This window comes from Eschrichtius robustus, chromosome 16 (assembly GCF_028021215.1).
Source record: "Eschrichtius robustus isolate mEscRob2 chromosome 16, mEscRob2.pri, whole genome shotgun sequence".
Classification (NCBI taxonomy): domain Eukaryota; kingdom Metazoa; phylum Chordata; class Mammalia; order Artiodactyla; family Eschrichtiidae; genus Eschrichtius; species Eschrichtius robustus.
Genome location: NC_090839.1, coordinates 30,855,478 through 30,881,452, shown reverse-complemented (window position 1 = coordinate 30,881,452; position 25,975 = coordinate 30,855,478). Strand labels below are relative to the sequence as shown.

The 25,975-nt window shown below is 39.0% G+C and overlaps 1 protein-coding gene across 1 annotated transcript in view; it reads left to right on the top strand.

Annotated features, from left to right (window-relative positions):
- Window positions 1-25,975, top strand: part of DNAAF9 (dynein axonemal assembly factor 9) — a 146,989-nt gene that overhangs the window by 46,489 nt on the left and 74,525 nt on the right. The window contains exons 7-12 of the mRNA XM_068565644.1: window positions 963-1,040; window positions 9,751-9,849; window positions 15,212-15,267; window positions 17,551-17,686; window positions 22,262-22,343; window positions 23,318-23,354. Coding sequence (XP_068421745.1) covers window positions 963-1,040; window positions 9,751-9,849; window positions 15,212-15,267; window positions 17,551-17,686; window positions 22,262-22,343; window positions 23,318-23,354 — 488 coding nt within the window. The remainder of the gene's footprint in view (window positions 1-962; window positions 1,041-9,750; window positions 9,850-15,211; window positions 15,268-17,550; window positions 17,687-22,261; window positions 22,344-23,317; window positions 23,355-25,975) is intronic.

Here is a 25,975-nt window from a genome sequence, read left to right as displayed (position 1 = left end):
GGGATTTTGCACGAGGCAATGCACAGGGCAGTCCCTCACAACAAAGGAATAACTGGCCCAAAATGACAGTAGTGTTGCTATTGAGAAACCCTAGTGTAAGCATACTAGCAAATTAAGTGGGAAAGGTAGAAAAAATTTTAGGATTGATTTTTTTAATTACACAAGTGAAAAGAATGAAGCTGTTGGTAGCTCTTGGAAAAACAAAATTTGTTTAAGAAAGCAAATATGAGTATGGTATGCACTTGGCCTGCAGTAAATTTTATATTATTTATATATATATATATATATATATATATATATTCTTAATATTATAAACAATAACTACTGGTATAACCAAAAAAGTCATATTATGATATTAGATAATGTTAAGGTGTATATGTGAGAAAACGTATGAGAATGGGGATAAGCGTAGCAGAGCTACATCTTTGCCATAAGTCAGTATTTAATTTCTAAATTGATAAATCAAGAAATAGTGATAGAAGCTTATATCAAAATATGGAGGTAATTACCAAAAAGAAAATGTTAAAAGATTTCAAAGTGGTTGTCTCTGAGGATTAAGACTAGCGGAGGTTTGTGAAAGGTTGGAGTAGGGATTAAAATTTTTTTATTACAAGCCTTTAGGACTAGTATTTGATTTTTTAAAACTATAGGAATGTATTATTTTAATTAAAATTTTATTCTAAACAAAGACAAAATATTTTTGTGTGTATATGTATATAAATATATATATGCCCATCATTGAAGATATTCAAAAGATATACCAAAGTCTCTGAACAGATAGTTTCCTTGAATGGGACACATTTATTAATATGTATAGGTTCTAATATAATATAAAATTTTTATTTATTATTCTAATCACTGAGTTTTCACCAAGGTAGTCATTTCTAAATGTCAGGAAATAATTCTGATCGTCCTAATGATACTGACTCAGTTATTTCAATGTTTTTCCCCTTGTGTTGCAGTTGCAGGATGTGAGTTTGAATCTATGGAATGTCTACAGCAAGATGGATCCTATGTCTCTGGAGAGTTTGCTTTCAGAAGTAAGGAGCCACACTGTATTTAACTTATAAATATTAGAATCAGCTCAATTATCCACTACTGGTATTTAACTTGTAGAAATGCAGGATATATTTTAGTTTGCTTTAGTCAAAGAATTGAGCAGTTTCTTCCCCAATTATTATCTTGAACTTCTTGGGGAGTGGAAGGGGACCTGGAAAAGAGACACTACCTCTTCCACTCTGAGGAAACCTCACCTGAGATGAGACCAAGGCTGCCTGCCTGGTCCAAGATTTAGGTTTTCACCTAAAGACATTCTTTCCGTTGGGCTGGACTTTAGAAAAACAGTAAAGAGGGTGTCTTTTTGCACTCTTTCTCTGGCATGAAAAGATTAAAAAGTTGGTGTATGCCTTAAAGGAATCAAGGATTAGACAGGGGTTGGCAACGTTTTTCTGTAAAGGGGTAGACAGTAACATTTTAGGCCTTGTGGGCCCTGTGTCTCTGTTCAAACTACTCAGCAATGCCATTATTGACAATGCTTTAACGAACGAGTGTGTCTGTGTTCCAAGGAAACTTTATTTATAAAAATATATGGCCTGCCGGCAGGCCATAATTTACTAACTCCTGGATTAAAGGGTCAGGCATTAATTTTTCATCTGAACTTTGAAGAAAAAATTCACAGTGGGCAAAGCAATTTGCAATGAGGAGCAACAAGCAAAACTAAGGTGTAAGTACTTTGTTTAAACAGCTCAGTAGGGTCTCTCAGGGGTCATGGATGGATATGCATGGAAAAAGAACAGCTTGTATGTAGCCTTTTAATGAAATGAGCTGTGAAATCAAGACCCAACAAAACTAATTCAAAAAATGAAGACTGCACATCAGTCTCATGAATATTAATGCCTATACTTTAAGTAAAATGGTAGCAAACAGTATCATATTAAAAGAACATTCTGTGATAAAGCAGAGTTTATTAAGGGCTTAGTATTTAATTTAATATCAGGAAATCTATTAATGTAATCACTACTGATTTTTCTCCTTAGAACCATTTATGATAACTCCATAGATGCCGAAAAAGCATTTGATGAAATTGAACATCCATTCCGTTAAACATTTCTAATAAAATAGGAATATAAAAGAAAATTAAAACCTGAACTTTTTGTTCTTTAAAAAGACCTAATCATCATCATCAATCCATGGCTTGCCTAATTATGGGAAAAAGTGAAAATGCAAAAATTACAACAGTAAGAGTGTAAGAATGATGGTAATTCCCTGGCGGTCTAGTGGCTAGGACTCTGTGCTTCCACTGCCAGGGGCCCGGGTTCAATCCCTGGTCGGGGAACTAAGATCCCGCAAGCTGCGTGGCATGGCCACACAAAAAAAAAAAAAAGGAAAGAAGAGTGTAAGAATGTTAAATAAAATTTAACTACAGACAAATAAAAGAGATAAGTAGTTTAGGAGTTTCTGCATAGTATCTGGGACCCATGCCCCACTTGCATGCAGTGCCCTGAATGTGAGGACGCTTCAGGTCACACATGGAAGCTAGACATAGCATTGTAGTTTTGAGAACGTCGCAAGCATCTCTGGAGTCAGTGGAATGGGACCACTCAAGAGAGCATCTTTAATTACACCTAGAACAGCAGTGACATCATGCAACTGAAGAAGCAACAGTGGTAGTCATCATGGGCTGTAGACCAGGCCATTTCCTGGTTTTCTGACTTCCAGTGAGCTTGGTATTCTTAGGTGGTACCATGAAGAAGTAGAAAGGAAGCCCTTTTAATGTCTGATAGTGGACTCCCCATCTAGCCGGAAGAGTGAGGAGGACTCAGGGCCAGATTTAATTTTATTTAGAAAGAATAAAGTAAGGTGATATTTCTTATACCAAAATATGATTGAGTACATTTATACCCACTACACTATGGAGAGCTCTTACAAATTGGTAAGAAAAATACAACAGTGGGGAACTGGGAGACAACTGGAATTGGCTGTTCACAAAATAAGAAATAAAAATGACCATGGTTTTCCACTCCCAGTTAGGGATATAGAAAGTCAAAAGAGACCATTATTCTCACCCTAATAACCAAAACAATCTGAATATGCCACAAAATAATAGTGTAAAATCATTAGAGAGCTGAAGATGCAAGGAAACCTCGAAGAACTCTGTTTCTAAAAACGTAGGGCCCTTCATAGGACACTGTTCTCATTTCCAATGGAGCAGCAGGAGGAAGAGAAATCTATCACAGACAGGGATAAGTAAAAATCAGTTGACCTTTTAAAGAGCTTTTAATGGCTGTATGTGAGTGAGTCAGCACCTACCCCTCAACTCTAAACCATAGGTCTTCACAAGTGCTCGGGGTAATCCACCAAAGACTAGGCGCCAGGTTGGAGCGCTGAGAACCATCCCCCCTGAGGTACTTGACACTCAACTATAACCTGGATTAGCGCAGGAGAGCTGAGAGCAGTCATTTGGAGGCATTCCAGGTCTTTACAGAGTATAAGCAGCTGCCCTCTTAAGGCTGGGTGCAAGGCAGCAAGGCAAGGATCTCTCTACACAGACAGAGCCAAGGGGACTACAGAGCAAAGAGAACTCCTTAGCCACCCAGAAAAGTGGTAGCCAGCTTGTAAAGCAGGGAGAGATTGTCCATGATTCCGCAAGCTGGTGGCTCAGCTATAAAATGCAAAGAGATTTCCAGAATCTTGTCCCAGTGCTCTGAGCAAAATCTTTATCAAAGTTCACACCCCACCCTCAAAATACTTGAATTTAGTGATGAAGTAAACCAAACTACAAATGCTACAAAACGCAGACCCTGATCAATTATAGGTCAAATTGACTTAGATCCCTGCTTTAGTGGCCTAACAAAAGAAAGGGATCTAGTGGCCCTTTCCTAGAGGTAAATGGTACTATTTACCACTGTTTTTACTGGTCTTTTATACAAAATGTCTGGCATATGATATTTTTAAAATTATAAGACCGGAAGAAACAAGAAAATTTGATCTGTTTAAATAACTGATAAAAGTGCTAAAGAATCTGGAACAAAATGGGACAACATGTGTGAAGAGTTGAGGAATTTTAGCAGAGACCTGAAAACTATAAAAAGAACCAAATGGAAATGCTAGAAATGAAAAATATATGGTATAGAAATGGAGGATTTATTAGATTGTCTAATTTATCAGATTAGACATGAATGAAGAAAAGTTCAGTGAACTTGAAGGTAAGTCAATAGAAAGTTTCCAAACTGAAGGACAGAGAGAAAAAGAGCAAAAGGGGTGGAACAGAGCATCCAGTGTCTGCCAAACAGTGTCAAATGATCTAGCATAGTAGATCATTGGAGTCCCAGAAGGGAGAGTAGAGAGAAAATGGGGCTGGAAATTTAAGTTGATAATGTCTGAGAACTTTCCAAATTGATGAAATACATCAATCCACAGATCAAGAAGCTCAGTAAACCCTAAGTAGGATAAAATAAATATGTATGAAAATGACTATAAATTTGTGCAGGGATCTCTGTGGTGAGTCTACAAGTATTAATAAAATTCAAATCCAACAACCAAAAGAAGTTAAAATGCAATTCAGGTCATTACTTGTGCCTATAAAAAATTATTAAAAAGGAAGCCAATCTATACCCATATTACTTCTTAAAATCTACTTTTTTTTCTTCTCTCTTCTCTTGCTTAGCTGCTTCATAGCCTCCAAAGTTCTCTTTAAAAACTCTTTTTCTCTTCAATATCCAAATGCATTTTCTGTTCACATGTATTTTCTCTTTGCTAAGACTGGTAATCTTATAGTCAGAATTAGCATCTGGGCCTTAATTTTTACTGGTCAATCACTGCTGGCAGCTCTGTGATGGCCAGGGAGCCTACAGCTCCATGCTTCTTGGTCAGATCCTGCAAAGAGAAAGTGCAGACTGCTCTGAGATTTGATTTAGAAAGATGTTCAAAATATGTTTGGTGAGAAAAGTAAAAAAGCAGAGTATATTTCCATCTTTGTAAAATAATTTGTGTTCTGTGTCTTAGAAACTTCAGATGGTAGTCTCACTGGTTGTTGTTATTATTTTACGTATTTTCATTTTCTTATATTTATTACATCATGTAATTCTTTTCTTTTAAATCTTTTTCTTCCTCCCTCCCCCCCTGCATTGGGTCTTCATTGCTGTGCATGGGCTTTCTCTAGTTGCAGTGAGTGGGAGCTCTTCATTGTGGTGCACAGGCTTCTCATTGCAGTGGCTTCTCTTGTTGTGAAGCACAGGCTCTAGGTGCACGGGCTTCAATAGTTGTGGCACGTGGGCTCAGTAGTTGTGGCACATGGGCTCTAGAGCGCAGGCTCAGTAGTTGTGGCACATGGGCTTAGCTGCTCCGCAGCATGTGGGATCTTCCTGGACCAGGGCTTGAACCTGTGTCCCCTGCATTGGCAGGCAGATTCTTAACCACTGCACCACCAGGGAAGTCCTACCTCGTGTAATTCTTAAAAATACTTTTAAATATTGAAATTAAGCTTCTTTTCCCCCTTTGAGTCACCTGAAATCAGACACTGCTGGATGCCAGCCTAGGGGCAAGAGTTCTGTCTGAAGTTCAGGATCCTTCCCTGGTGGCCAAAGGCCAAGGCACACTGGCATGTTTCTTGGGGTTTGCAGACTTCTGCTGCTTATCTGATCTTGATATCCATCTGGGCCTGTCTTCTGGATTCGGCCTTCAGGAGTCTGAGCAGATAGACTTTCCCTTCTTCATCATCAGATCCAACGAACCGATTCTACCTCCATACACAGTATCCATTTCCACAAATGCACTGTTTGTGCTGGGGAAAAATTGAAGAATAGTGTGTCTGGTGGAAACCACACAGGCTCTGGGTATCTCTTACCTAGATATATTTTCACTTTTGCTAGTTGTTAGTATCGCATCCTCAGGTCGCTTTACCATTTAGTACCTCAGTCTCCTCATCTATAAAGTGGGCATAGAGAAGTACATGAGGATATTAGGAAGATTTAAATACACACACACGCGCACACACACACACACACACACACACACACGTGAAATCTTCCATTTCAGTCATAGCATGGATTCCTGATGGTCTAGTGGTTAGAATTTGTCACTCTTGGTCATAGCATGGAGCTGAAGGCAGTATTTAATGATTCATTCCACCTTATTGTGTAGTTAGTACTGACATATCCACCTCCCTCAGGGAACTTTTTTGGGAGCAAAATGCCTATCTTTTCTGTGTATCCCCCAAAGCACACAGTGTTTTTCACGTAGAAGATAGCCAGAAAATGGTGACTGCCCAACTGTATAACTCTACTTCTTATCATAGACCCAAACCAAGGTGAGTGTCACCATGTAGGCCATTAAAATAGAAACAAACTTCTGAGTTTGTTTCTAAATAGAATTGGAAAACAGAATAAAGTGTATTCTGTACTAATAGCTATATTGGTTCTTTTTGTTTTCCTAAGCCTCACAAAGTGAAGCATTCTGGTATAGCCCAAGGGATTGGACAGAGCCAAGCAAGGAAAGCACAGACCCACACTGGGGTGCATAGCCTCAGATGTGACTTACCTGAGGCCAGTGATATGCATTATGGGTGTCTGAGAGATAGAGCAGACAAATGCCAGGAAATCAAGGTGGAGGCTCAGATGTTCTTAGCCAACTCCAGCTAGCCGACGGTAGAAGCAGAGAAATTGACAAGTACTGCAGACATCTAGTGTGTAAGGCCTGGTAATAAGCACTTTCTACAGGTTATTTCATTTAATTCCTATAATATCTCTGTAAGGTAAATAATAGCCCCCGCCATTATGCACATAAGGCATTTGCGGCTCAGAGAGGTTAGCTCCCTTGCCCAAGGTCACACAGCCAGTAAGAGGCAAAACAAAGTTTCCAGCACAAGTCTTTCTGAATCTAATCATAGTTTAGCTTTGCCTGCTTGTGTGTGTCTTAGGTTTCTTCTCATGTATGGATTCCCCCTCCTTCTCTTTGTTCCCACCCATCCCTCGCTAACTGTCTGTTGAAGAAACCAGATCATTGTCATATGGTTGTCCTTACTGGGATTTTCTTTTTTTTTTTTTTTTTTTTTTTTTGGCTGCTTTGGGTCTTTGCTGCGCTCGGGCTTTCTTTAGTTGCAGCAAGTGGGAGCTACTCTTTGTTGTGGTGCATGGGCTTCTCATTGCGGTGGCTTCTCTTGTAGCGGAGCACTGGCTCTAGGTGCGCGGGCCTCAGTAATTGTGGCACACGGGCTCAGTAGCTGTGGCTTGCGGGCTGTAGAGCGCAGGCTCAGTAGTTGTGGCCCACGGGCTTAGTTGCTCCACGACATGAGGGATCTTCCAGGACCAGGGCTCGAATCCATGTCCTCTGCCTTGGCAGGCGGATTCTTAACCCCTGTGCCACCAGGGAAGCCCCTTACTGGGATTTTGTTGATTGCATTCCCATGATGTAGTTTAACAGTTTCCCTGTCTTCTGTATTCCCTGATTATTAGTAATTGAGTCTAGAGGTTTAATCAGTTTCAGGACTGATTTTTAGAGGGAAGATAACTTCATAGAGGGTGTTGTGTTCCTTACCAAGAAGTACGTGTATCTAATTGATTCTCTTTATTTTGTGAACAGCCATTGATATGCAATCTTCAGATCTTTACTTCATTAATTAGAGTCTTAATTCACTATTGCAAAATGGTGGTATTCTAATTCTATAATTCCTTCTTCATTTATATTCTCTAAAGAGAAATATTCAGCTTGCTAATATTGTTTATGCAGTGGTGACGTTCATGTAGGAAAAGCAAGATAAATGCTTGAATTCTTGCTTTTACTTATAAGTTTTCAAAATAAGGTTGGTTCCCAACCGTTTTCCAAAAGTAACCAGTAAAAAAAATAGTTTTTTAAAATATATCTAATTTTGAACTCATAGATTTAAACATATTTGATATGTTTCTGTCCATTGCAGTTATCATCTTTACTGATGCTCTAAATTGTTCCATCTTTGGGCTGTGGTCTCACTTCAAGTTGGTCACACATCCTTTTAACACAGTCTTAATAGTCCTCAATAACTTCTCTGCTATACACTGTGACGAGATATTCCAGGCTTATCTTGTACATTTCCTGTCTCACACCTGGAATTGGTCATTTCTCTAGTAAGTTATGGTTTCTTTGAGTGGGAAATGACATTTCAGCACCACAGTCTGGGTGCTAGAAATGCTCCTTGCTCCTGGTTTGGTCATTGTTTCTAGATCTCTTCAGTGGACGAAACTAGGAAATTCTCTTCTCTCTCTCCCTGCTCCCTCGCCTTTTCTCTCCTTGTGTGTGTGTATGTGTGTATACACATCATATACATACTTATATATACATGCACATGTATATACATACATATGTACACACACATATACCTGATTTTTTATCCTATGTTATATATAAAACATACTCAGAAAACAGTATCAGCACTGTCTCCTACATATTACTGAAAATAATTTTAGACATATATTGACATTAATGTAATGTGCGTGTATATATATATATATAAAATAAACAAAATATAGATTTTCTGGGCAGCAAATAATGAAGTCACTTGAGAATATTGTTTACACTAAGTATTCCCAGCAGAGATCCATTGTGCTTTATGCCTAGGGCCATTGCATGGCTAACACAGAGTTCATAGGTATGAGTACTTGTGTATCCTTAAAGAGAAGAGTAGGGAAGAGCATAGATCCAGACAGCCAGTTTTAGTGCAGCAAACAGGATGCCTGCTGTAAGCAAGGCACTAGGCTGGGTGCTTGTCATGTACACTTACACAGTGTGAGATGGACAGTAAAGACAACTATCCAATTTGAGTACAAATTAACAGCAACTTCAAAATAAGGACAAAGATGTCACTTGAGTATCTCAATCAAGCAAGTCATAGCTGATACTTTGGGTTAACTGATGATGCCTTAAAGAAAAGCCAGGAACACAAAGCAACATGTAGTGGTTGGGAACAGGAATGAGTTCAGAGAGGAGGCTGAAAAGCAGCTGGGATGGGGGAGGGAGGCAGGCTGTATGTAGAGGAGAGTCAGCTGGGAAGGTGCAGAGTTCCTCATACTTGCTTTCCTGCTAGGAGGAGAGGATGAGGGAGGAAAGGGCTCTGGGCCACCTCTGGCCCCACTGAACTTCTAACTAAAGTCAACTAATTTGTCCTTGAACAAAGCTTCACTGCTGTGAGCTTATGGTACTAGGTGTAGTGTCTCATAAATAGCTTTAGGTGCCTCATAAATAACTCCCTCTTCAACAAGGGTTGCTAACTGTCCTTTTTAAAAATAGCTTTTAAAGGACATTACTGCTCTTTTTTAAAAAAAAAATAGCTTTATTGGAATATAATTTATGTACCATAAAATTTACCCATTTTAAGTGTACAGTTTGGTGATTTTTAGTAAGTTTACAGATGTGTGCAACCATCACCACAATTTGAATTTTAGACCATTTCATCAACCCAGAAAGTTCCCTTGTCCTCACTTGCAGTCAACCTCCATTCCCACTCTCAGCCCTAAGCAAACCACTAATCTACTTTCTGTCTCTGTAGATTTGTCTTTTCTGAGTATTTCATATACTGTAGTCTTTTATACATGGCCTCTTTCATTGGGCATAATGTTTTTGAGGTCCATCCATGTGGTAACATGAATCAGTACTTTGCTACTACCTTTTAAACAACATATTTAAATGGTCTGGTATTTTGAGATCAGACGCGGTTTCATGATTCTGGTTTTCTAAAGTACCTCCTTGAATGACCACATTATCTTTTCATTTTCTTTCTAGGATTTGGTGGCTTTTGAACGTCAGTGGACTAACTTCTTCGCCAATTTTGACACAGAAATTCCCTTCTTGCTGGAATTGTCCGAATCTCAGGCGGGTGAAGTATGTAAAGGAAGGGTCAAAGAGAAAGAAGAAATTGGCTAGTTTATTTATTGTTTTTATTTTTATTAAAAATTTTCTCAGAATACAGCACTACCAATCTGAATTTGGCTATCATTTCCTTAAGATTTGTTGCATGCTGTAAAGAAGTTTTTAACTCCCATGCCAACCCCTATATAAGAAGGTATTTTTTTCTGTGCCAGTTTCTCTACAAGAAAGATACTCATTTGTCAGAGGTGGTGCCCCTGTCAGCCAGGAATTCTGTTGGGCACCAGTTAATAAGCCTAGGAATAATTCTCCACATGTGAATAGCACACCTTTGTCAGTTGAACCTCTAGGTAATGCCAAGCTTTCTTTCTAGGCAAACAACAATAGTGAAGTTACTAGGTTCAGGATAAGACCCACTCCATGAGTAAACTGAGGTATGTAAATCCAGAACTAAGGCACAGGGACTTCCCTGGTGGTCCAGTGGTAAAGAATCCACCTTCCAATGCAGGGGACATGGGTTTGATCCCTGGTCAAGGAACTAAGATCCCACATGCCGTGGGACAACTAAGCCCACTTACCACAACTACTGAGCTCGCACGCCTCAACTAGAGCCCACGTGCTGCAAACTACAGAGCCCACGTGCTCTGGGGCCTGCGCGCCACAACTAGAGAAGAGAAAACCTGCAGGCCACAACTGGAGAGAAGCCTGTGCACCACAACAAAGAGCCCGTGCGCTGCAACAAAAGATCCTGCATGCCTCAACGAACATCCCGCGTGCCACAACTAAGACCAGACACAGCCAAAAATAAAGAGAGGGAGAGAGAGGGAGAGGGAGAGAAGAGAAGAAAGAGAGAGAGAGAGAAAGGAAGGAGGGAAGGAGGGAGGGAGGGAGGAAGGAAGGAAAGGAAAAGAAAGAAAGAAGAAAAAAAGAAAGGCACAAAACTAGTTCCCAAACTAGTTCCCAAAACTAGTCAACAGGAAGGATCAAAAGAGTGATCTTGAGCTTGCACTTGAGCTTACTTTGGGCTTGCACTACCAGTCCTCAGTTCTGCTGTGTTCCACTTTGACCCAGGACAGGCCCTACTCCTGACCTTTGCAACTGGAGTTGATCTTTGTTGCTGTGCATTTTACTTTTACATTATGTTATAAATCCCACAATATATTGGGGTTATTTTTGTTTAAAGAGTCAATTGTCTTTTTTGTCTTTTAAAAATCTTTAAAAATATTTTTTAAAGATTTAAATAATTAAAAAATCTTACGTATCTGCCCATGTAGTTAAAATTTCTGGTGCTGTTCATTTCTTTGTATAGACACAGATATCCATTTGGTATGATTTCCTTCTCCCCGAAGATATCATTTAACATTTTTTGTTGTGCAAATCATCTGATGATTAATTCTTCCAGCTTTTGTATGTCTGAAAAAAATTTTTATTTCACTTTCATTGTTTAAAAAAATTAATTATTTATTTATTTTTGGCTGCATTGAGTCTTCATTTGCTGCACACGGGCTTTCTCTAGTTGTGGCGAGTGGGGGCTACTCTTCGTTGTGGTGTGCAGGCTTCTTATTGCGGTGGCTTCTCTTGTCGCGGAGCACGGGCTCTAGGCGCTTGGGCCTCAGTAGTTGTGGCTCATGGGCTCTAGAGCGCAGGCTCAGTAGTTGTGGCACATGGACTTAGTTGCTCCGCGGCATGTGGGATCTTGCCGGACCAGGGGTTGAACCTGTGTCCCCTGCATTTGCAGGCAGATTCTTAACCACTGTGCCACCAAGGAAGTCCCTCACTTTCATTTTTGAAAGTATTTTTGCCGTGTATAGAATTCTAGGTTGACAGTTTTTTCCTTACAGTACCTGAAAGATGTTGTTCCACTCTTTCTCACTTGCATTATTTCTGATGAGAAGTCTTTCATCTTTATCTTTGTTCATCTGTACATAACTTGTCATTTTTCCCTCTGGTAGCTTTTATGATTTTCATTACTGGTTTTGAGTAATTTGATTATGGTATGTCTCACTATAATTTTGATCATATTTCCTATGCTTGGGTTTTGTTGAGCTTTTTGGATCTGGATTTTTAGTTTCATCAAGTTTGGAAAGTTTTTGGCCATTATTTTTTCTGTCCTCTTTTCCTTCAGAGACTCCAGTTACCTCTATATTAGGCCACTTGAAGTTGTCCCACCTCTCACTGATGCCCATTTCAGTTTTTTATTTTTTTTAATTCTTTTTTTCTTATTACTGATTCTAAGAGTAAAAAATATTCAAAAAGGTGTACTCAGTGACATGTCACTCCTGGGTTCTTACTACCATGTTCTCATTCCCACTTTCTTCCCACCCTTTTTCCACCCATTCCATTACCAGTAGGTAACAAATCTCTTCAGTTTCTGGTTTATCTTTTCTGTCTCTTTTGCACAAATGATCAGATACATAGGTATTTTCTTATATCCTCTTCTGTCTTTCATTGAAGAGTGGCATACCATATGTAGTCATTTTCACTTTGCTCTTTTCACTTAACAGTGTATCCTGGAACTCTTTCTAGGTCAGTTCGTTGAGATCGTCCTCATTCTTTATTATAATTCATAATACAGTTGACCCTTGACCAACGCAGGCTTGAACTACCTGGGTCCACTTGCATATTTTTCAGTAGTAAATATTACAGTACTACACGGTTCAAGATTGGTTGAATTCATGGATGCAGAGGAGCCGCGAATGCAGAGGGCCAACTATAAGTTATATGCAGATTAACCCCTGTCTTATGTATGTGTATTTAGGTTATTTTCAGTATTTTGCTATTGCAAACAGTGCCATAGTAAATAACTCTGTGCTTATGTATTTTCATATTGTTGGAGGTTTGTATACCTAGTAATGGGATTGCTGGGTCAAAAGGTAAGTGCATATGTAGTTGTGTTAGCTATTGCCAAATTTCCCTTCAGAAAGGTTGTACTGATTTGCATTCCCACTAGCAACATATGAGAGTGCCTGTTTTACCACAGCCTCACCAATAGAATGTGTTGTCATACTTTTTAATTTTTGACAGTCTCATCGATGAGAAATGGTATCTTGGTATTATCTTAGTTTGTGTTTTTCTAATTATGACTAAGCTTGAACACTTTTTTATATGTTTGAAGGCCATTTTATATTTTATTTTCATGTCTTTTTCCCATTTTAATATTGGTACAGTATTATTAACTGAGCTATAGAGCACAAGTTTTAGGTCTTTTGTCCCTTGTTTTTTACGAGTTCTTTATATATTTAGGCTATTACCTTTTTGTCTGTGATATATATTCCAAATATTTCTTCCTTATTTATCAGTTGCTTTGTTTATGGTGGTATTTTGCCATGCAAACTTTTTATCTTTATGTAAATTTATTAATATTTACTTTTATTGCCTCTGGATTTTGAGTCATATACAGAAAGGCTTATAAATCTAAGGTTAAAGAGGAATTTACCCTTTTAGTACTTGTATGGTTTAATTTTTTAAATTTAGATCCGTAATTCACTTGGGATTTTTTGTGTATATGATGTGAGATATGGATATGATGTGAGATATGGATCTAATTTTATCTTTTTTTCCCAAATCCAGTTAGAATCCTGACTATGCAGCTCACTAGCTCTGTGACCTGGGACAAGTTAATTAAATTAGCCAACTTATCTGTAAAGAGGGGATCATGAAGAATGAACTGCATAGGTTGTTACTAGGATTACAGTTGACCCTTGAACAGCACTGGCGTTAGGGACCCAGACCCTCCAGACCCTCCACACAGTCGACAATCTGCATTTAACTTATAGCCAGCCCTTTGTGTACACAACGCCTCCTTATATGCAGTCCTTCCATATCTGCGGTTCCTTGGCATCCGTGGTTCCACATCCACAGATTCAACCAACTGCCTGTCATATATTACTGTGGTATTTACTATTTTAAAAGATCCACATATAAGTGGACCTGTGCAGTTCAAACTTTTGTTGTTCAAGGGTCAACTGTACTTGAGATAATACATTTAAATGCCTGTCACAGTTCACATGGTAAACCCTCAATAAACTTTAGCTATTATTCCTTTAATATATAAAGAGTTTTTACAAATCAGTAAGACAAACTCCAAAACTCCAATTGATAAACATACAGAGGATGTAAATAAATAGTTAATTACCAAAGGGAAGTCCAAATGGCCATTGAACATATCTGAAATATTCTACTTCATTAAAAATCAAAGGGGTATAAAATAAAACAACAACGAGGTACCATTTTTCGTTTGTCAACTTGACAAATATATTTTTAAAAGGACACTTATTGGACAGTGCTTACCCTGAGATAGGCACGCTCAGATATTGTAAGTGGAAGTGTACATTGAGCAGACTTTTTTGAAAAACAATTTGGCAATATAGTTTTGCCTTTTTACCCTATAATTTCATTTCCAGATTTGCCTTAAGGAAATAATCAGAGCTGTAGATAAAATTTATGAAAAGTTATTCATTACAGTATTATTTATGATATGAGTTAGTAGCAATATAAATTTCCAAGAATAAAGGACTATTTAACAAACTTTGGTACAATCTATATATATTCTATGAATATACCATAGAAGAAAGATTTGAAGAAAATGTACCAGAATGTTAATAGTTCTTAGAGATTGTAGGTGGTTTTTATTGTATTCTAAAATAAGCATATATTATTTATTTAATTGGGGGGCAAATACAATCAGTATTATTTAAGGGGATTAGAATTGCCTTTTGAAGTTTTGAACTCTTGACAAAGACCCTGCATATCAATGTTTGATTAGTGTTTAGCCTAGCACTATGCACATCAAAGCTGAGAAGTGCTTCTGTGGTTTCCTGGGAAACTTCTGTCAGTACTTCTAAGTCCCTTGGATTCTCCCTCATTACTCATTTTAAATTAGTATATTAGAATTAATATATATTATAATTTATAGAATTAACATAATTCTAATTATTGGAAATGTAGAAAAAAATTTAATAGAAGAAAAAGATTCCTATATGGTTAGTAACTTAGAACACAGATGGTGGTTTGTCCAGTTTCCTTTCAGTAGTTAAAAACTGTAAAACTTGACAAGGATTTTTCTTTACCTTCCTTTTCCTTTCTTTTTCTTTTGCAGACTTTTGTCTTTTTTTTCTTTGCTAATTGTTGTTTGTTTGCTTTCTATCCCCAAAATTCATGTTGTTATCCACCACATATGTCCTCCCATGTTCTTATAACAATCTATAAACATGCATCTCTCCCTCTTTCTCTCTCTCTTTCTCTTTCACTCTCTCTCTCTCACACACACACACATGCACACACATACTATATACATACATACATGCATATATGAGGGGTTTGTGATTGTTTTATAAAATTGTGATCTTAATATATATAATGTTGGCTTCTTTTTCAGCCATTCAGAAGTTACTTTAGTCATGGAATGATTTCCAGTCATATAACTGAAAATAGGTAAGATTCTTGGGAAAGAAATTGAATGGTAATAGAGAAAATGGGGTTGACAAGGTGGTGGATATGGGGGAGAATCTAAGTGCAGAAGCTGGAGTCAGGAAAATATGGGTTGACTTTAGTCATCACAGAGTAAGAAATCCATACTCTATAAAATTGTCTGTTTCACTGCTTTTGTATTTTTGTATTAAAAACAGTTTTATATTAAGGTGGCTTTTAAAACATTGTTAACTTGCTAAAATCTAAAGAAAGGAATTTTTTATTCCATCTGTAACCCAGCAAAGCTAGAGGAAGCAGAGTGTCCAAGGGCTGGGCAGGGATCAACAGTGGCTTGTTGGGGAGTAAAAGGGATTGGGCATAAAGGTCCAGCCCCAGGAAGACATGGGAGCAATGAGGGTTGCTGCATTTGTTTTCTTGAAGTGTTTCCTTCAGTACCTCTCTTGCCATGATAATCAGGAGGGCCCAGCAGGGGATAGTTCCTCTGATGGATGAATGCAGTAGATCTTTCCTTTCTTTTCTTCCCCAACTGCAGTCCAATCTGGTAATGAGACAGACTACCCTGCCTGGGACTCAGAGTCATCTTTTTCTGCGCAGAGTCTCACTTAACTTGAATCAAGCATCAGAATAGAATCAGAGTCATTTTTACTTTTAAGAGCCCCAGCTTAAGCCTGAAGCTTAAGCCTGAAGCTTAAGGAAGTATGTTTGAGAACAATGAAACGAAATACAAAGGATTTTCAACATAACGTACTCTAAGGGCAATTTAAGGAAAGGGTATGGGATAAAGAAAGCTGTCTTAGTCTGTTTTAGCTCCTGTGACAAAAATACCATAGACTGGGTAGCTTATAAACAGCAAACATTTATTTCTCCATTACAGTTCTGGAGACTGGGAAGTCCAAGATCATGGCACTGGCAGATTTGGTGTCTGGTGAGGGCCCACTTTCTCATAGATGGGTGTCATTTCACTCTAACCTCACATAGCAGGAGGAGTAAGGGGGATCTCTCTGGAACCTCTTTTATAAGAGTTTCTTTTATAATCCTATTCATGAAGGCTCTATCCTTATGACCTAATCACCTCCCCAAATCCCTACCTCCTAATACCATCACTTTGGGGGTTAGGATTTTAACATGTTGAATTTTGGGAGAACACAACATTCAGTCCATAGCAGAAACTATCTTTTTAAAATATCCTTTAGTCATTGACTATTTGTTGACAAATAGGTATGACATACTAAGCAAGAGATACATGATTAAAAAATAAACCAGACACAGTCTCTGCCCTCATGGAGTGAATAGTGTGGTGGAGAAATAAGACATTAATCAAGCAACCTCACAAAGAAATATGTAATTGCAAACTCTGATTGATGCCTTGAAGGAGAAAAGAACATGGTACTGTGAAGACCACACTGGAGAGCTGACCTCTGGGGGGAGATGAGATGTGAATGATTAGTAAAGATAATTAAAGGACAAAAGCAGTGGTCTTGAGAATGTAAGGAACATAAAAGAAATGTGTGTTGAGGAACATAAAAGAAGATGAGTTTGGCTGGAGTGTGGAAGTTGGGAGAGAGTGGCCTTATATGGAGCTAAAGAAGTTGGCCAGGCCAGACCATGTTAGTCTTTGTTGACCATGTGAAAGATTTCAGCCCTTCTCCTGAAAATAAAGCCTTTGCATGTTTAAAAGATTATCCTCTCTGCAATGTGGAGAATGGATTATAGGAGGGCAGAGTGGAAGCCGAGTGGAAAGTAGGGAAACTATGAGGAAGCATTGCAGCCAAGAGGAAAGAGGGAAGAGAGGGATGGGTGCAGGGACGGGTAGGTGTGGTGAGAACATTTGCAACCCTACTTTCCTCCTTCCTTCCTAAAGCTACTTGGGAATGGTTAACAGCTCTATTGTTTGTCTACAGTGTGAGTATCACAACTGCTATCATTCTTGAAAATGTATATTTCTATCAAAATGCTATTGTATAAAACTGGGATTTTGCTCCATCTCTGCATCATGGACAGCAAACTTACAGAACTTTCTCCTTAAGCAACAGGACAAGCTAAAAATATAAACATGGCTTGGGTTTAGTTATGTCCCTAAATGACTGATCCCTATGGGTCAGTAGGAGGAGTCAAAGATAATCTGGTATCTCTTCCCAACCAGCAGGGAGCATTAGGTGGACTGTACTAATCACCTTGCTCAAACTGCAGGATGACAGTCAGAGAAGCCCAAGAACTCAGTCATTTGGAAGTTTCCCTAGCCAGTAATCTCTTCACTAATCACATGTTTTTGATTTGCCACTCTAGCCCTAATAGGCAGCCATTTGTTCTCTTTGGTAATCATTCCACAAGAGAAAACCTGAATGCTGGCAACTTTAACTTCCCTTCTGAAGGGCACCTGGTACGCAGCACTGGTCCCAGCGGGAGCTTTGCCAAACACATGGTGAGTGGCTTGACTACCTGGTGCTTAATTGGTTTTATTATCAAATAGGGAGGAGGGGAGCTGGATAAATGGAACCTTTCCAACTAGTGTATTGATTTAACCTTGAAGTTGTTTTGGTGTGAAAAGTGATTAAAAACTGACTGTGTATTTTTATATAAGTACTAGACACGATTTGAAAGTATCATATTTAATTTTTAAATATTTGAAGGGAAAAGGTTAAAAAAATACTTTCACGAACCAAACTTTCAGTTATCCAAGTAGTATCAACAGTAGAATAAGAATTTTAAATTAACTTGAAAATAGGCAGTCATTCCAAGCCTAAGTTTGTTATGTCTTGACTGTTACATTTCAAGTGTTAAAGGAGAACTATCATCTAGAAATCTATATCCAGTGAAAACCTCCTTCAGTAATGAAGGGGTAATCAAGACATGCTCAGATGAAAGAACACTAAGAGAATTTGTTGCCAGCAGACCTACCCTAAAAGAATGACTAAAGGAAGTTTGGTCAAAACAAAGAAGAAATGATAAAAAAAAAAAAAAAGAAGGAATCCTGGAACAATAAGGAGGACAAAAGAACACAATGATAAAACCAGTACATTTTTTTTGTATACTTTAAAATAGTGAATTTTATCTCAAAAAAATTGCAAAAAAAGAAACCAACCCCAGTGCACACCCACATTGTGGATGACTTAACCAATTTCTGTTTTTAGGTCTGTATGACTCCAAAGCCAAGGGCTTTCAGTCATTAACTCAGTAATCATTATTGAGTGTCTACTATGTGCCAATCACTGTGCTAGGTGCAGGGAAAATATAGTCATAGTCTTTGCCTTGAAGGATCTCACAGACTAGTAGAAGGGTCAGTGAGGATGGTGCTGTGAAATGTTTGGAGCAATAATTTAGCCATCCATTACACACCTTAGAATGGCTGAAACACTGACAACACCAAATGTGGAGCAACAGAAACTCTCATTCATTACTGGTGAGAATGCAAAATGGTACAGCCACTATGGAAAACAGTTTGGCAGTTTCTTGCAAAACTAAACATACTTTTAGCATCAGTCATGCTCTTTGGTATTTACCCAAAATGAGCTGAAAACTTACATCTACACAAAAACCTAGACAAGGAATTTTTTCTTATAACATCACTTTTCATAATTGCCAAAACTTGGAAACTTGGAAGCAGCCAAGATGTCCTTCAGCAGGTGACTGGATAAATAAACTGTGGTACATCCATACAGTGGACTGTGTTTCAGTGATAAAAAGAGCTATTAAGCCACAAAAAGACATGGAGGAACCTCAAATGCATATTGCTAAGTTAAAGAAGCCAATCTTTAATGGCTACATAGTATATGACTCCCACTATATGACATTCTGGAAAAGGTACAACAGTGGAGACAGTAAAGGGAATTCCCTGGCGGTCCAGTGGTTGAGGATTCCATGCTCTCACTGCCACTCTCACTGCCGAGGGCCTGGGTTCAATCCCTGGCCGGGGGAACTAAGATCCCACAAGCCACGCAGTGCGAGGAAGGGAGAATAGATGGATCATAGTGGATTTTTAGGGAAGTGAAACTATTCTGTATGATATTGTCACGATGGGCATATGTCATTATACATTTGTCAAAACCCATAGAATGTACAATACAAAGAGTGAACCCTAATGTAAACTATGGACTCTAGTTAATAATAATTTATCAATATTCATCAGTTGTAACAAATATAATATTACAAGACAAATAATAGGGGAAATTGTGGAGGCAGAGGGAAGGACAGGAGATAATGTGGGAACTCTCGGTGCTTTTGGATCAGTCTTTCTGTAAACCTAAACCTGCTCTAAAAAAAATAGGCTATTAACAAAACAAAAATGTAGCAGGTTATTTATACAACTTTCTGTAATAATTGGGGTTCTTTATTTTACAAACATGAAAACCTAATGAAGTCAAGGAACTTACGGAGACCTGGTCCTGGGGTGGTGGGGGCCCTAGTTATGAACTTTCATCTTCATTCAGCTCTGTTTCTAGGTGACATACTTATCTTTTCCATTTCTGTGCCATTTGTGAATAATTTACAAATTAATAGGTGATATTAAATCTGAAAATCCAGATTATCTGAGCAGTTTTACATTACACATGCAAATTCTGTTGTACCAATTTCCTTTTTAATGTAAATGTCAATAACATTTTTTTTTGAAGTATAGTCGATTTACAATATTGTGTTACTTTCAGGTGTATAGCACAGTGATTCAGTTATACATATATATGTGTGTGTGTGTATACACACACACACACACACACACACACACACATATTCTTCAGATTCTCTTCCCTTATAGGTTATTACAAAATACTGAGTATAGTTCCCTGTGCTATACAGTAGGTCCTTGTTGGTTATCTATTTTATATATAGTGGTGTGTATATGTTAATCCCAGCCTCCTAATTTATCCCTCCCCTCACCGCCCTTTTCCCTTTGATAACCATAAATTTGTTTTCTATGCCTGTGAGTCTCTTTCTGTTTTGGAAATAAGTTCATTTGTATCTTTTTTTTTTAGATTCCACATATAATATCATATGTATTTATCTTTCTCTCTCTGGCTTACTTCACTTAGTATGATAATCTCTAGGTCCACCCATGTTGCTGCAAATGGCATTATTTCATCCTTTTTTTGGCTGAGTAATATTCCACTGTATATATATACCATATCTTCTTTATCCATTCATCTGTTGATGGACATTTAGGTTGCTTCCATGTCTTGGCTATTGTAAATAGTGCTGCAATGAACATTGGGGTGCATTGTATCTTTTCAAATTATGGTTTTCTCCCGTATGTGCTCAGGGGTAGGATTCCTGGATCACGTGGTAGCTCTATTTTTAGTTTTTTGGGGAACCTCCATACTGCTCTCCATAGTGGCTGCACCAATTTACATTCCCACCAACAGTGTAGGAGGGTTCCCTTTTCTCCACACCCTCTCCAGTATTTATTATTTGTAGACTTTTTGATGATGCCATTCTGACCAGTGTGAGATGATACCTCATTGTAGTTTTGATTTACATTTCTCTAATAATTAGTGATGTTGAGCATCTTTTCATGTGCCCTTTGGCCATCTGTATGTCTTCTTTGAAGAAATGTCTATTTAGGTCTTCTGCACATTTTTGGATTGTGTTGTTTGTTTTTTTGATATTGAGCTGTATGAGCTGTTTGTATATTTTGGAGATTAATCCCTTGTCAGTTGCATCTAAACATCAATAAATTTGATGTTAATATAGGCTTACATAAATTTGTGACCTCATCTAAGGAAGTGGGTTTGAAATACATGGCACCTTAAAAAAAAAGCCTTTAGTTAGGGAAAATTTGGAAATCCAAGGAACATATTTTGAGGAAATAAGCCTATTAACCAACAATTAGAATTATGTACATGATTTTTCATTTAGGATCATGGCAGTATTGATCATATTCACTATGGTATAGTTTAGATTAGTCAGAATTAAATTTTTATTTCAAATCTATAACTTGGATTACAGAAAAATGCCATATATTCTCTTGTGACTTCCTTAATAGAGTAAAATAGAAGGAATGAATACTTGTGTCATATTTAGCTGTTTTTAAGATACTGTGCTGGGCTTCCCTAGTGGCACAGTGCTTGAGAGTCTGCCTGACAATGCAGGGGACACGGGTTTGAGCCCTGGTCCGGGAAGATCCCACATGCCACGGAGCAACTAAGCCCATGCACCACAACTACTGAGCCTGCGCTCTAGAGCCCGTGAGCCACAACTACTGAAGCCTGCACACCTAGAGCCAGTGCTGTGCAACAAGAGAAGCCACCGCAATGAGAAACCTGCACACCTCATGAAGAGTAGCCCCCACTCACCACAACTAGAGAAAGCCCTTGCGCAGGAACAAAGACCCAACGCGGCCATAAATTAATTAATTAATTAATTTAAAAAAAAAAGATACTGTGCTAATTTCCTTTCCTCTGTTTCTTGTGGTAGCATTTTTGCATTTTGTACCTACTATCCTAGGACCCCTGATGAGATTGTTGGATTTTCAAAAGAGAAAAGGACATCCATTTCCATCTGTATAAATGAACAACTAAGCAGGGAAGAAAAATAAGAATTTTAAAATCTAGAGAACTTATTTTCTCTTCTGGATGGCCTGTGTACAGAGATGAAATACAAGTGAAGGTGGGGACCTGGGTATCACCTCCTTTCCTGAATTTGTAGCTGCCTTCCCACATCTGCATATCATGTCAGCCAAGGTCCAAACTTTGAAAGTTTTGCACTAAACATTAATGACAGTCAAAATCCAAGCACATTTTGTCTTCTTTCTAAGTTGTTAATTCTTTAGCATCCTGGGCTGACCCAACAGCAGCCTCACAATGTAGCCAAAGTTATAAAACACACACAAGATACCTTAGAAAAAACAACAATTAAAGGTGACCTTTTCCCCTATGCGTTTAAAAAATAATAAATCAGCTGTTGGTAAAATAAAATGGATTTCTATTAACTATACACTTTTTGTTTCTCTAACAGTACACACTTAAGTCCCTGCTCCTTTTTTACTTTTTTTTTTTCTGACATCCAGGTAGTACAGTGTGTTTCACCAAAGGGACCCCTTGCTTGTTCAAGAACATACTTTTTTGGAGCTACTCATGTTCCTTACTTGGGTAAGTCCATGTAAGTTGTCATCTCATCAACTTACCTAATGAAAAGTTTCTCCCATGAACTAGAAGTGGACTTGAGATTTACTACTTTCCTCAGAAACTCATTTTGTAGCCTGTAATTCCCTGTTGATGTGCCTAACACATTTCTCACAGAGTGTATTTCAGGAGGAATAACTATCAGCTCAGTATATATTAGGTCCAATCATGTGTGAGACCATGTGCTTGGTATCAGAGGGAAGGCAAAGATGAGTCAGCTGTAGTTGGAGATAGCAGGAAGAGATATGGGCTGCAAGGGGAGTTTGGATGACTCAGCCAGGTGCCTATTGTTCTAGTGAGGAAGGTGAGGAAGAGCCATGGTAGAAGGGTACCCATAAGCTGGGAACATTGACAGGAGCAAGTGCTCCATGCTGAGGAGCCATTCAGAAAGGCTAGGCTGACTGAGGCTATCCTCTTTGCTGTGGTAACCAGAAGCTGCAGACATCCAAAGAGACACAGAGAAGAACTCTTGAATGAATGAGGGTCCCAGCACTGTTCCACAGAGGAGTATACATCAGAAACCAGGTTTTCTCCTGAGCATTGTTATATAAACCAGGAAACTCTGAAAGAAGCATGACTTGGGTTGGATAATTAAGGAGATGAAGAAAGAGGCAGAACTGAGCCTGCTTACTTATACCTCCTAATTGAAAAATTTAAAAATGAAAGTAAAAACATTCCAGAGCTGAAGATTCCACATGTCTTCTCTGGTGTTTAGTGGTGATGCTGATTGGTTGTCAAGGTCAGTGTCAGGGATGATGGTCTGGGAAGATACTGGCAGAAGCTAGGTTTCACTGTTGTTTGTGCTTGTACAGTATTTAACTCAAAAGAAAAAAATGTAGTTCTTGACATCTCCTTCAAATTAGGAAATTCTAGCCTCCTTGTGAAGTGTTTGCATCTCCTGTAATCTTGTCACATTCTTAATACATGGTCCTCTTTCACAGGAGATGACAACAAGCTGCCCAAGAAAACTGAACAAATGTAAGTCTTCATTTCTATTACATTTTTTCTTCCTCACATTGAGTTACTCAGATGTTGAGATTGTCCCATCTACCTCCTTTTGAGATCAGCGTTGGATAGGACATTTGGCTTAAGAGGTGAGCAGAGGGACTTTCCTGGTGGTCCAGTGATTAAGAATCCGCCTTCCAATGCAGAGGACGTGGGTTCAATCCCTGTTTGGGGAACTAAGATCCCACATGCTGCAGGGCAACTAAGCCCGCACCACAACTACCGAGCCCATGCTCTCTGGAGTCCACATTGCTGCAACTAAGACCCAGTGCAGCCAAATAAATAAATAAATAAATAAGTAAAATAAGTAAGTAAAGTAGGGCTGTGTAGTCTCCCAGGATGTCCCAGCCCCTGTCTTTCATCTTGAAGTCTAGGCTAGAGACTCTGCCAGGTTTGCCATCTGCTCCTCTCTCCAGACTCAGAGACTTCCTGCCTGCGCACCCATGCATTTAAGTGGCATAACGCTTCTTAATATATTTTCTATATAGTGCATTTTATAATAGGGGCTTTCCAAAAAATAAAACATCCTGAAACCCATTGGTAGAACCTGTGTGAAACCACATCTGGTCTGAGAGGTGTTTCCTCTGAATTTGACACTCAGACTTATGGAACAGAGCTAGGATCTCAACTCAGGCCATGCAACTCTCTAGAAAGGGCCTAGTGTTGACTTCTCCCCCCCTCCCCCCAATATAGCAGGAAACCAAAGACGAGAAGTAAACTCATTAATGCTTGTCTGCTTGGGCTACCGTAACAAATTACCACAGACTGGGTGGCTTAAACAACAGAATTTATTTTCTCACAATTCTGGGGACTAGAAGTCCAAGATCTAGGTACTAGCAGAGTTGGTTTCTGGTGAGGCTTCTCTCCTTGAGTGCAGACCACCAACTTCTTAGTGTTGTGCTTACATGGAGAGAGAGAAAGATCTCTGGTGCCTCTTCCTTTTTTTTTTTTTTTTAATATTTATTTATTTTTTAGCTGCATTGGCACATGGGATCTTTCGTTGAGGTGCACGGGCTTCTCTCTAGTTGTGGCATGTGGGCTTCTCTCTCTCTAGTTGTGGCGCACGGGCTCTCTAGTTGTGGCACGTGGGCTTAGTTGCCCCATGGCATGTAGGATCTTAGTTCCCCGACCAGGGATGGAACCAGTGTCCCCTGCATTGCAAGATGGATTCTTAACCACTGGACCACCAGGGAAGTCCCTGGTGTCTCTTCCTCTTATAAGGACACCAATCCTACTGGATTAGGAACCCACCCTTTATGACCTCCTTTAACTTTAATTACCTTTTAAAGGCCCGGCCCTATCTCCAAATATAGTCACATTGGGGATTAGGGATTCCATATGAATTTTGGGAAGATGTAATCAGTCCATAATAATGCAGGAATTTCTGAATTCCATAAAGGGATTTTCTTTCAGAATTATGAAGGTAATAGAGTTCTGTTATTACCTAATTAAATATCCTAGCATAAACTAGTTAGGTCTGTGCTTCCCAAAGGCTAACAGTGACAGGCCACAGAGAATCATTTAAGGATCTTTTTAAAAAGATACATTTCCCAGGCTATAGTAGTTCTCAGAACTACTGAATCAGAATCTCTAGGGTAGAACCCGTAAGGCTCTGTTGGAAAAATATAAAGTAATATAATCACACTTGAAAATTTGAGAAATAAGGGGAAAAAATAAGATTAACCATAATTCCTCTTCTTAGACACCACCCGTTAGTATCTCTTTTTTAAAATATATTGATTGATTGATTGATTGCTGCATTGGGTCTTTGTCGCTGCGCATGGGCTTTCTTTAGTTGCGGTGAGCGGGAGCTACTCCTCATTGCGGTGGGTGGGCTTCTCATTGCGGTGGGTGGGCTTCTCATTGCGGTGGCTTCTCATTGCAGAGCATGGGCTCTAGGCATGCAGGCTTCAGTAGTTGTGGCACATGGGCTAAGTTGCTCTGCGGCATGTGGGACCTTCTTGGACCAGGGATCAAACCCGTGTCCCCTGCGGACCAGGGCTTAAACCAGTGTCCCCTGCATTGGCAGGTGGATTCTTAACCACTGCGCCACCAGGGAAGCCCCATGCATTAGTATCTTAATGTGTATCTTTTTGTTGTTTTTTTTAAATTATACATTTAGGTTTTGTGTAGCTGTAATTGTAGTGTGTATACAATTTTTCTGTGTGGGTTTTCTTTACGTTAGCAGCAAGTCAACCACATTCTCATGTGTTGGTGGATATGTATAGTCTTGCTTTGTACCTGTTTGTGTTTCCATGCCATCTGTGCTTAGCCATTGCCCTGGATCCTCATTCTAGACCCGTAGACATTTTGCTTAAACCAAAGTCACTGGTGCTCCACTTCAGGGACTGTTGTTGAGAGGTGCTTGGGCCCACATCAGGAGACTTGTTAAATCACAGGGCTGGTAGAATTGGGGCCTAATGGAGTCCTACTGAAGGCAACAGCAGCACCATCCAGGCATAGAGCAGGCCCTTCCCCAATGATGGGTCTCAGGCCTCCTGTCCAGGCCTTTTTATGAGTCAGAAGCCAGATAGCTTTGTACTGAACTCTTGCCTAAGGGTCTGTATAGGACAAGGCCAAGCAGGGGGTTGGCC